Here is a 10,829-nt window from a genome sequence, read left to right as displayed (position 1 = left end):
CTGAGTAGTTTTAACACAGCCTGCAGGTCTGCCAAGTCTGAAATGTTGGCGCTCTGGTCCCATAAGAAAAACGCTGGGACCCCCTGAGCCCAGCCAGGTGTACCAGGCTGGGCATCCTTCGGGGACAGAGCGGGAGGGGCGGCTGGAGAGCAGAGGGCAGCTTGCCAAGACCTGTTTTTCACTGACTGGACTTTGCTGGCTCCTCCTCTCCCACCGAGGGTTCAACACCCCTGCTGCCAAGCCTTCACGTGCAGGACGAACATTGATAACGGCCTGGTGACAACGACACAGTAAAAGGCAGCAGGTGCAGCAGAAGCCCATCGACCAGGCTCGCCTCCTGGACACCCCCGCGTCCTCCGGTGCCCGTCGTCCGGTGCAGGGCCTGCTGGGAAATGTTCCGGGCACTGACCGCGGCCAGTGCGGCCCTGGGGCACAAAGCGGCAGGTTGGGTGAGGACCATGGCCTCCCACCCACTGCTGGTGGCCCCCCCAGAAGCCCTGAGTAAGCCCCTATCCCTCCCCAGCCGGCTTCTGCTGGGGCCCGGCCCCTCTAACCTGACCCCCCGCGTCATGGCGGCTGGGGGGCGGCAGACAATAGGACACATGCACGAGGAGATGTTCCAGGTAGGCCACTGAGACACAGCAGTCAGTGCCCTGAGTGGCCTCCTCCCTGGGGTGGGAGTAGGGGAGGCGGTGACCTGCATGTCCACTGCCCCCAGATCATGGACGAGATAAAGCAAGGCATCCAGTACGTGTTCCAGACCCGGAACCCCCTCACGCTGGCCATCAGCGGCTCGGGGCACTGCGCGCTGGAGGCCGCCCTGTTCAACCTCCTGGAGCCGGGGGACTCCTTCCTGGTCGGGGTCAACGGCGTCTGGGGGCAGCGGGCCCAGGACATCGGGGGGCGCATCGGTAAGAGACGGTGTGGGCGTGGGGTCCGGCCCTTCACTCCTTCCTTCCCCAAAGGCCTCCCTCCTCCGGCACGAAGCCTGGAAGCCCCCCTCTCCAGGTACCAACCTCGGGCCCTGAGCACTTATCCCCCTTGGAGGCCCTTCACCTGCCTGCCAGCCCGCTGTCTCCTCGAAGTGGGCGTCGGGATGCTCGAGGGGCCCCATCCCCCTGATCTCCCGGAGTTTGGGGAACAGCTATTTCCGGAGCCCGTGGTGGGGACGGCACTGCAGGGACTCCTCTGGTCTCAGCACGAACCCAGAGCATCCCCGCAGCTGTCTGAGGTCCCCAGGGGCCACCTCCACTCTGTCACAGGACAAGGTTTCAGAAGCTGACATCCCCCCCTCAAAATCTCAGAAACAGCTCTGTTTCTAGAGCTTCCAAATACGGAGGTATGGGCAGGGTTTCCACTTCCAGAGTAAAATTTACTAACGGGAGAGACAGAAGTCGAAAGCCCGAGGGTGCATTGGGTTTAATGATTGACCGCGGGTTTGGAAACATCACGGAGCCCCTGCCTGGTCAGCTCCACACATGGCCACACTCGGTCCAGGTTAATGGACAACCCCGACAGCCCGAGGGCATCCTGACCCCTCACCGGGGCCCCTCCAGTGCACATGCTGGTTTTCAAGGGGAGCCCGGGGCGGCAGGGTCCAGGACCCTGAGCGGACCTCGGCCACCCTCCTGGCCTGGGCAAGCCCCTCCCCTGCCTCCACCACACACCTCAGGCCCTGAGGCTCGGAGGGTCCTAGGGCCTCCCTGCCTCCTGTACATGACACTGGGCGCCTGCTGTGCACGGGGGTGCAGGGCTTCCAGAGACAGAGCAGGACAAGCGCCGGCCTCCCTGCAACCCCGAGGCCCCAGAGGGGGCAAAGCCTGCTGCTGCTCCCCGCACCCACTCAGTCCTTCACCCAGACATCCGTCAAATGCACAGCCCCTCTGAAACCACCCTCTGCTGGGAAGCACCCGTCTGCTCAGCCCTGCACAGATGCTTCTCGACTTCCTGTGTGGAGAGGGCTGCAAAGGACCGGGATGCCCCGGCCTGGCTGGGCTCAGGGAAGGTGGGCTGGGGAGGGGACAGTGGAGCTGAGGGACTCGCTCTCATTCACGGCACCCCGGAACCTGGATTCACTGAGCACACTCCACCTTCCCCCTCCAGCAGCGGCTGGGGGCAGGCGTGGGCGGCCCTCACAGGGCCCACCTGCTCAGCGCGGCCTCTGTCCCCAGCACTGACTCCCCCCAGTGTGCGGGGGCTGCTCACCTCTCACTCTGCCCCCAGGAGCCCGCGTACACCCCATGATCAAGGACCCCGGAGGCCACTTCACGCTGCAGGAGGTGGAGGAGGTACGGGGGGTGCGCCGGCCCGGGGAGGGGGCCGGTCAGCTGGTGGGGCAGGAGTGGTTGAGGGGTGTCCAGCTCCTGCTGCCCAGATCTGCACTGTCCCTGGGGAGGGAATGTGGGCGGGGGCCCACCGGGCGGAGGCCCCTTCCCCGCACTGGCTCTGCCCACGGCTGTAACCTCTGTGCTCTCAGGCCCTGGCCCAGCACAAGCCCGTGCTGCTGTTCCTGACCCAAGGGGAGTCATCCAGTGGCGTGCTGCAGCCCCTCGATGGCTATGGGGAGCTCTGCCACAGGTGAGCCTGTCCCCTCCGGTGGGCCTGTTCCAGGGTGGCAGTGCTGCGGGCAGAGCCAAGCACAGCTCAGACCCAGTCTGAGGACGGGGTGGGAGTGTGGTGGGCTGCCGGCCGGTCCTCCCAGCCTCTGCCGTGTGATGGGGGTGCAGGTCCTCGGGGGTCCTCCTGGCCCTGGGCCGAGGCTGGATGGACCCTCCCATCTGAGAGCAGGGTCAGGTGTCCCCCCAGCACCACTGCCTTCCTGGCCCCATGACTAGGGAGGGCTCAAGCTGACCCTGCAGCCTTGGTGCCAGGGCCTGCCCCCCTTGCCCCGAGGTCCCAGAGCCCCAAAGCAGCGCAGTCCTCCACTGCCTTCTGCCAGGTTGCCCCGCCCCTGCACGGGCTGCCCAGGGCCTTGGGTGGGGTCAGGTGGGATTCCCTCCCAGGACCAGCAGTCGTGCTCTGGACAGCTGACCACAGGATGGAAGGAGAGAAGCTCCAACGACAGGCAGGGTCACCCCGGCAGGACTGCCATCCTCCACGGGGGCCTCGGGCCCACTGGGCACAGCCCAGCCAGGACTGCCTGCCGCCTGGAGTCTTGTCCAGTGAATCGAGCTCACAGATGTCACCTGGGCTATGACTCCCATAGGTCCGCGTGGGATACTCTCTGTGCCTTTTTTAAAGAAAATGTGGAGGTGGAGGAAAGTCACAGTTTTCAGCTCAGGCTGTTTCTGGACTCTGTCCTCCCCATGCTCTGGACTTCTGCCCTGTGGGCTGTCAGCAGAAGAGATGCAGCCTTGTGCTAGGCTGGTCCCTAGACCCCACATGGCCCTTGAGCCTGAGCAGTCAGAGCACCCAGCCAGCCCCCAGGACACAGACTGCCTGGCTGGCCTCACGAGTACCTGCGTCCGGCCACCTGGGGCCCCCAGGGTGATGCTCGCCGTGCTGGGGGCTCACCCTGGTGCAGACACAGAGCTGGTCCCGGGGGGCTGAGAGCCCCGGACGAGGCACCCTGTGGGAGGTGGGAGACTTCCCCGGTGGCCCTTCTAAAGGCTCTTAAGGCCCCTCCAGAAACCCCACCCCAGGACAGAGTCTGAAGCCCCTCCTGCTCTCTGCCGCCCCTCCCCCCAGGTACCAGTGCCTGCTGCTGGTGGACTCGGTGGCATCCCTGGGCGGGGTCCCCATCTACATGGACCAGCAGGGTAAGGGAGTGCCCCCTGCCCAGCCACCGGTGGCCCGAAGCATCAGAAGCCCTGGCTGGGAGGTGTCCCGTGCCAGGGCCTGCGTGTGCGTCAGCCGCACACCAGATTAGGCGCTGGTCTCCACAAGGCGTGGGAGAAGCTCCAGCTCCTCACGGGGCAGGACACGCTCCATAAACTGACCGCACCCCGTGTTTCTGCTGGGCCATTGGGCCGGGACCGGGGGGCAGGCGGGAGGAAGGGACCCTCCAGGGGAGGCATTTGGAGAGGCACTCAGAGCCTTGGAGGAGAGGTGGGGGCAGTGCCAGGGCCCCTGCTGATCAGGGCGGAGACCCCCCCTAACGCGTGTCACACGCCGGGAGCACTGCTGACATTGTCACCTGCAGGCCAGCCCGGGGAAGCCTTCCAGGCCCAGCATCTCCTCAGGGAGGAAAGCTTGGATCCACTCCGGGTGGTGCTGCGTCCACGCTGCCCGCCCCACTTGGCCTGGCCCGCTTCTCGCTCTGCAGATCACTCTGCTCCGCGGGATCCAGTGCTGAAGGGGGAGCCTTCTGGGCTGACCCCAAACCGCTGCTCTGAAAGTGGGCCCTGGGGATGGGAGCAGGGGGGCAGTGCTGTCCCCGGGATGCCCACCCTGGGCCTCCAGGCTGGCCGCCCCCGCCGTGGAGGGAGAAGCCGGGCAAGGAGGCTCCAGCCTGAGGCCCAGGCCGCGGAGCAGCAGGGCCAGGCTCAGGACCCCTGGCCTTCACTGCCCCATCCCGGCCTCCACGGGACCTTGTGGGTCAGCAGACGTCAACCTAATGCCAACAAGGGTCCCTCGTGTTGCTGCTCTTGAGTATTCATCGCTTGTGTGAAAACACCCACTTCACCCCTTTCCTCTCGGGAGCACTTTGGGTCCGCCCAGTTTTAGGCTTTAGGAATGAACTGTAAAGAACATTCCGGGTGCACCCGTCCATGCACCTGGGCACGCAGTTCCCTCGGGTCCCCAGCCTCAGGGAGTCAGAGACGGGTGCAGGGCTTGGATTTGAACCCTGGTCCTTTGTCCTCCCAGCTTTGGGCTTGACCACTGCCCTCTGCTGCTGTCCCATAATTTGAAACTCCCCTCAGGCTGTGTGGGAGCCCAGGGGACGGGCACTGCAAGATGTGAAGGGAAAATCCCGTTTGCTGTTCCACCCTCCGCCGCCCCCCACTCTCTCCCAGCGCTTGACCCCAGATGTGTGGGTTTTCCACACCAAGCAGATGCTAACGGGGTGCCCTCCAGTTAGCTCAGCCCACCTGCAATAGCGTCAGACACCACAGGGTAAGGGTCTAGTCCTCCAACACTGTCCCTCCCATTTCCGACACCAGTTGCATGGTGGGTCCCAGGTTCCCGCAACTTCTGCTGGACTCTCAGGACCTCGGCTGGGCAGCCCCCCCATGACCCCTTCCCCACGTGGGGCTCGGCCCCTGAGCACGCGCCCCTCCCCTCCACAGGCATCGATGTCTTATACTCGGGCTCCCAGAAAGTCCTGAACGCCCCTGCAGGCACCTCGCTCATCTCCTTCAGTGACAAGGCCAAGTGAGTGAGCCCCGCCCCCAGCCAGGGCTGGACGGGCAGCAAGGCCAGATGACCCCGAGGAGGGAGGGACAGAGCAGGGGAGGGGACGGCTCCTCAGGCCATACTCTCCCCCTAGCCTGGACAGGTGCCCGCCCTGGACAGGTGAGCCCATTCTCTGGGCTCCCTGAGGGCCATGCGTGTGGCCGAGTGGCCTGGCCAGGCTGGCCTCCAGAAGGTGCTCCTCGTGGCCCCGGGGCTTGTGTATGGGCTGCAGGGCCCAGCGTTCCAGCAGGTCCCTGGCCTCAAGCCAAGGATGGGGGGCAGTGCCAGCCCGCTGCTGCCCCCACCCTGGCTCAGCGTCCAGGAGCCGATGCAAGAGCTGCTCCCCGGGCTAGGCACAGACCCCCTTCACCCGCTGCAGCCTCAACAGCCCCCGTGTCCCCGGTGTCCAGACCCTGAACCAGGCCTGGGTGGGCTGGGGGAGGGGATTGAGGACCGGCCCCAGCAGGCCGTTACCGTGAGCTGCACCCAGGTGACGGAACAGAGAGGATGTGAGGTGAGATCTGGAGTTCTCTGTGGGTGTGTGCAGTCTGAGGGGCCTGGAGGCAGGTCAATGAGGCATCTGGGTCTGAGTCCGGAGGTCAGACCGTGGCCCCGGTCTGTTCACGTCCACCTGGAGCTGTTGGAGAACACCTGTATTTAACGTTTCAAGATCAGCCAGCATCGCCTGGGACCTGAGGGCAGAGGAGCCCACGAGGGTGCAGGGGTTGGGGAGAGCAGGGGGAAGGAAAGGAGAGAACAGGACGGGCCGGGTGGGGAGGAGAGGGCTGCCAGGGCAGCCTGGCGTTACCTGGCCCGGGGACGCGGCTCTTCCCAGGCTGCCCCAGAGGCCCCTCTGGCAGACCCCAGCTTCACAGTTTCTTCCCCAAGGCTGCACTTGCTTCTAGGAGAGGTGAGGCCTCATCTTTAGACCCCCAGCCTCAGTCTCCCCTCTGTCATTTTCTTACGGGTGTACAATTTTTATTTTAATTACGTTTAAATTTCACCATTAAACACTGAGCATAAGTATATGCTGACCCTATGTTCAGATTTTTGAAACAAAGATAAATGGACAGATAAGGGAAGTGTGCAATAAATGTTGTACCATATATCAAACAATTAGAGAAAATCTCAGGGGTGATATAACTATGTGCCTTTATCCATTAGGTATACATTTAGCACAGGGACCAGCCAGGTAACTGGAGGACTGAACAGAGAGGCCCTTGACTTCAGACTTGAGACAAACTGAGGGTTCTGCCTGTGTATAAAAACCATTGAATTCGGGCGGAGCAGTGGCAAACAAGGATAGGTATTAAGGAAAGGGCTCCTGCCAGCTGGGATCGTGGGGCCAGTCTGCAGTGAATGGGGCTGCCTGGAGCCTGGAAATGTTGCAGCTCAAGTCCAGGCCTGTAGGTTAGAACAGCAGTCTGGAGACTCCACACTTAGTGTATTCTTCAAATTTTCCAGGTTTTCCAACAAGTTCCCAGGACGCTTTCCTCATATAGGGTCCCCCCTGTCATTCTTATGTGTTTGAACTCACCACGCAGCAGACCCTCTGGTCCCCCTTTCTCTGACCTGAGCAATGAGCTGGGGTGACTCCATGGGAATCAGCCCGGCCCGAGTGACAGGCACACACCCTCGAGGCAGAGGCACAGCTGGGCCCCAGGGGCCTGAATACAGACACAGGGGTCCTGGGGGCCCCACCCATCTGGCTCACTTCTGAGCAACGGGAGGCAGGGGGCATTCAGGCTGATTCTCCTCCCCAGAAATAAGATCTACACTCGGAAGACCAAGCCCTTCTCCTTCTACCTGGACATCAAGTGGCTGGCCAACTTCTGGGGCTGTGACGACAAGCCCAGGATGTGAGAGAGGGGGCGGGGCTGGGCGGAGAGGGAAGTGCTAAGGGATGGGGAGCCTCCACCCTCATGCCCTCACACCCCAGCTGGAGCCCCAGGATTCACCAGTGCCAGGCCTTCAATGCCCCCAACAGGGTCCCCCCATTCCTGCCAGGCCCCCCAGGCATGGTCCCCACCCCCCTTTCCATGGGGCCCTCCCCTCCCAGAAGTCCCAGCACATCTGCAGGCACTTTGGACCTGGCCTGACACATCTTCCCAACCCTGGGCCTTGCTTTACCCATGTCTCAGAGGGACGGTGGGGGGCCAGGGGGCTCTCTGTGAGGTGGCTTTGACCTTAACCCGAGGCCCCTTACGTGACACACGTAGACAGGGACACCAGGAACTGTGCCCTATGCAGCGGGCACAGCGGGGCACCGGGGCCACAGGTGGGAGCCAGCGCCTGGTCTCCAGCCCAGTCGGCCTCTCCCCGCAGCCTGGCCAGTGCCCTGCTCTGAGCCAGGCTCTCCCCAGATCTGACTGCAGGTCTGTAGCCCCCAAGCTGGACCGTGCTCCCCTGGGTGGGGGCCGACCCGTCGTCAGAGAGCCTGGGCCAGCTGGGGCTGGGAGAGACACAGTCACTGCCCTGGCCCCGCCCAGTGACCTGGCCACCCACTCCTGTCTTCCAGATACCATCACACCACCCCCGTCATCAGCTTGTACAGCCTGAGAGAGAGCCTGGCCCATCTAGCAGAGCAGGTGAGCGGAGGGGCAGCTGAGTGGCTTGGAGCTGGGGCCCGGCAGGTGCGGAGGCTGGCGAGCCGCTGGGCGCCCCTGCCCCGAGATTCCCTCAAGCCGACTGGGGGCAGGGGGTGAGAAGCATGCTAAGACTCGGAGAACTTCTGGTGGGTTTGCTGAGGGGCCTGCAGGAAGGAAGAGGTGCTGGGGGCCTTGCTGGAGAGTAACCCTGAGTGGGGAGGGGGATAGGCTCTGGGCAGGCGTCGGGGGGGCGGCGGGGGAGAGCCGGCTGCCAGCTGAGGGTAGAGGCCCCAGAGGACAGAGTCCTGAGGGTAGATGCAGCGAAAGGGCAGGTGCGGACCCCCTTCCAAGCCCTCAGTTCTTAGTGAAGCGCTCAGCGCGGGCCTGGCTGAGCAGATGACCCAGGTAGGAGGAAGAGAATGCGGGCGGCCAAGAAGTGGAGCCAGAGGGCAGGGGGCGTGGAGAGAGACCACCGTCAGAAGGCTGTGCCCTCAGCCACTACCCACTCCAGGGTGTGGGCAGGAGCCACGTGGGGACAGCTGGGTGTGACCACGACCAGGGTGGTGCCTTGGCCCAATGCAAGGTCCACACTCTCGGGACCCAAGAGGCCAAGTGTGGCCCAGGCCAGGAAACACAGCCCCAGGACGGCCCCCAGGGGCCCTGCCAGCTGCCGGTCCAGAGGCCGGGAGAGACCTGGGCCAAGGCCTGCCTCCAGCGAGGCTGCAGTGCTGCGCTGGCCACGGTTGCCCTCTGCGTCCACTCACGTCACCACCGCCCCAGGGCTCGAGGTGTCCCATGGGCTGGGTTGTCGCCAGCACTGGACTGGCGTGCGCAGCCGAGAGAGGCCGGGAGCTGACGCTTGCGGGGGAGGGGGATTGGGCCACGGCTGGCTGTGAGCTGTGCAGGCAGGAGAGGCTGGACCCCCGTGGAGTAGGGACTGTGGGCTCAGCGGCTGGGAGGGCAGGAGACAGCGTGCAGCCCAGAAGCCTTTCTGCCCCCTGCCAGCCCCCCACCTCTGGCCAGGTCGTCCCCACCCCTCCCAGGGGCCTGGAGGATCCAACAACCGGCTGGGCCGCCACATTCCCCTCCCAGACCCAGACCATTTCCACCTCCCTGACGTAGCCCAGGCCCGGCCCCTGGGGCAGAGTCAGGTCCCTGAACCTGGAGCTCCAGGGGGCTCCCGAGGCGCTCAGGGTCCAGGCCAGGAGAGGAGCCCCACCCCCAGGCAAAGTTGCCCCCCCCCGGTTGATGCCAGCCGGTTTCTCCCTCTCTGCCCACCGAGGAGGGTCCCCAGCCCACCCTGCCCACCCCACTGCCCTCCCCCCACCCAGGGCCTGGAGACCAGCTGGCGGCAGCACCGTGAGGCCTCAGAATACCTGCACAGGCGCCTGCAGGGGCTGGGCCTGCAGCTCTTCGTGAAGGATCCGGTGAGGAGGGCAAGGGGCAGAGGGCATCAGATGGCAGTGGGGGGAGGGTGAGCTCCTGTCCAGCCCCCTTTATGGATATGGCAGTTCTGGTGGGGGCAGGGACGGTCCTGGGGATGGGGGGGCAGTCCCCGTCATTGTCACGGTTTCCTGGCCTCCGGATCTTAGGACATTTAGTTGGATGCCTCCACCTCCCCCAGAGCCTCTCCACCTGGAATAGTTATGGGTGATCCCTGAGCTGGAGGACGCCCATCGGCCTCCAGAATGCCAGCCAGACACCATCCTGGAGGGGCTGGGGGTAGGGGGTCAGCTGAATAAGCCAGCGTATGGCCTGTCAGAGAACAGACACAGGGAGGGGTCCCTGGGGGCTGGAAGCCCTGCCCTGAGCACCAGCCGGTGGGTGTGGCTCCTGGGGCGGTGGTGACCTCACTCTCCTGGGGCCCTTTCTCCGTCCCCCATATGCACCCCTGCCCACCCCTTTGGAGCCTGCGGCCAGGGCTGGCCAGGCCAGGGCAGGTGGAGCTGGCTGTGATGTCATGAGGTGACTGAGCCCGGCCTGTCCTGCAGGCAATCCGACTGCCCACCGTCACCACCGTGGCCGCACCTGAGGGCTACGACTGGAGAGACCTTGTCAGCTATGTCATGGACCACTTCAACATCGAGATCACGGGTGGCCTTGGGCCCTCGGTGGGGAAGGTAAGGGGGCCTGCTGTTCTGAGTGCCCCACATCCAGGCCGAGCTCAGCGGTCATCTGAGGACCCAGGACAGCAGGGCATCAGGAAGGGAACACCTTTCTCTGAACCCCGGGGACTGTACTGGGAGTGACCTAGGCCAAGTGTACCCTCCTGCCCCCTTCCTCCTGCACAGGGGGACACCAGCTGGCTCTGCCCTGACCTCAGTCACAGCAGACAGGGCCCCAGACAGAGGCTGACATCTGTGACCTGCTCCCGCCCTAGGTGCTGCGGATCGGCCTGCTGGGCTGTAACGCCTCCCGGGAGAACGTGGACCGCGTGATCGGGGCCCTGCAGGAGGCCCTGCAGCGCTGCCCCCGGAACAAGTTGTGACCCGGCTGCCTGTCCCACGCTCACTCAGTCGACTGGGGGTGGGAGCCCAGGGGCAAACAGACTCTGCAAGGGGGACAGGCCCCGGGGACAGGACAGCCGCGGACCCAGCCCAGGTGAAGGGGGGAGGGGCCGGGCCGGGCAGCTGCCCCCGCCCCCAGGGGCCCGTCCCCTCCCAGTGGAGCTTCCTGTATGTGGGCCATCTGGACCCTCAGCGCCTCCCCAGTGAGCGGCCGTCCCCATAGGTCACTGGCCTGTGAATGTTCAATAAAGAAGCAGCTGGTCATCTGTCCTCAGTGTGTGGGGCTGGGCTGCAGAGGAGTCTGGCAGGAAGGCCGCTCCCTGACTGCACCTTTGTTGCGGGGAACTCAGGGAGTGGATCCTCGCCTGGGCCTCCCCAGGGCTGGAGGACGGGGTGTGTG

At 64.6% G+C, this 10,829-nt stretch overlaps 1 protein-coding gene across 1 annotated transcript; it reads left to right on the top strand.

Annotated features, from left to right (window-relative positions):
• Nucleotides 1-392: 392 nt before the first annotated feature.
• On the top strand, nucleotides 393-10,410 carry AGXT (alanine--glyoxylate aminotransferase). The gene is made up of 11 exons (XM_060107092.1): nucleotides 393-623; nucleotides 719-911; nucleotides 2,224-2,288; nucleotides 2,477-2,577; nucleotides 3,688-3,758; nucleotides 5,229-5,313; nucleotides 7,098-7,193; nucleotides 7,853-7,922; nucleotides 9,254-9,349; nucleotides 9,914-10,042; nucleotides 10,303-10,410. The coding sequence occupies exons 1-11, from the start codon at nucleotides 393-395 to the stop codon at nucleotides 10,408-10,410; spliced, it is 1,245 nt and encodes a 414-aa protein (XP_059963075.1).
• Nucleotides 10,411-10,829: the final 419 nt, after the last annotated feature.

Source organism: Mesoplodon densirostris, chromosome 8, assembly GCF_025265405.1.
Source record: "Mesoplodon densirostris isolate mMesDen1 chromosome 8, mMesDen1 primary haplotype, whole genome shotgun sequence".
In the NCBI taxonomy this organism is placed as follows: Eukaryota; Metazoa; Chordata; class Mammalia; order Artiodactyla; family Ziphiidae; genus Mesoplodon; species Mesoplodon densirostris.
Note: the sequence above shows the minus strand (reverse complement) of the source record. Positions and strands in the feature narration are given on the sequence as shown.

What these genes read in the sequence shown, in the direction of transcription:
- AGXT (XM_060107092.1), top strand. Translation starts at nt 393, where the DNA reads ATGTTCCGGGCACTGACCGCGGCCAGTGCGGCCCTGGGGCACAAAGCG. An exon ending in CATCTACATGGACCAGCAGG is followed by an intron (nt 3,759 to 5,228) that starts GTAAGGGAGTGC and finishes TCCCCTCCACAG; the next exon opens with GCATCGATGTCTTATACTCG. An exon ending in TGGCCCATCTAGCAGAGCAG is followed by an intron (nt 7,923 to 9,253) that starts GTGAGCGGAGGG and finishes CCCCCCACCCAG; the next exon opens with GGCCTGGAGACCAGCTGGCG.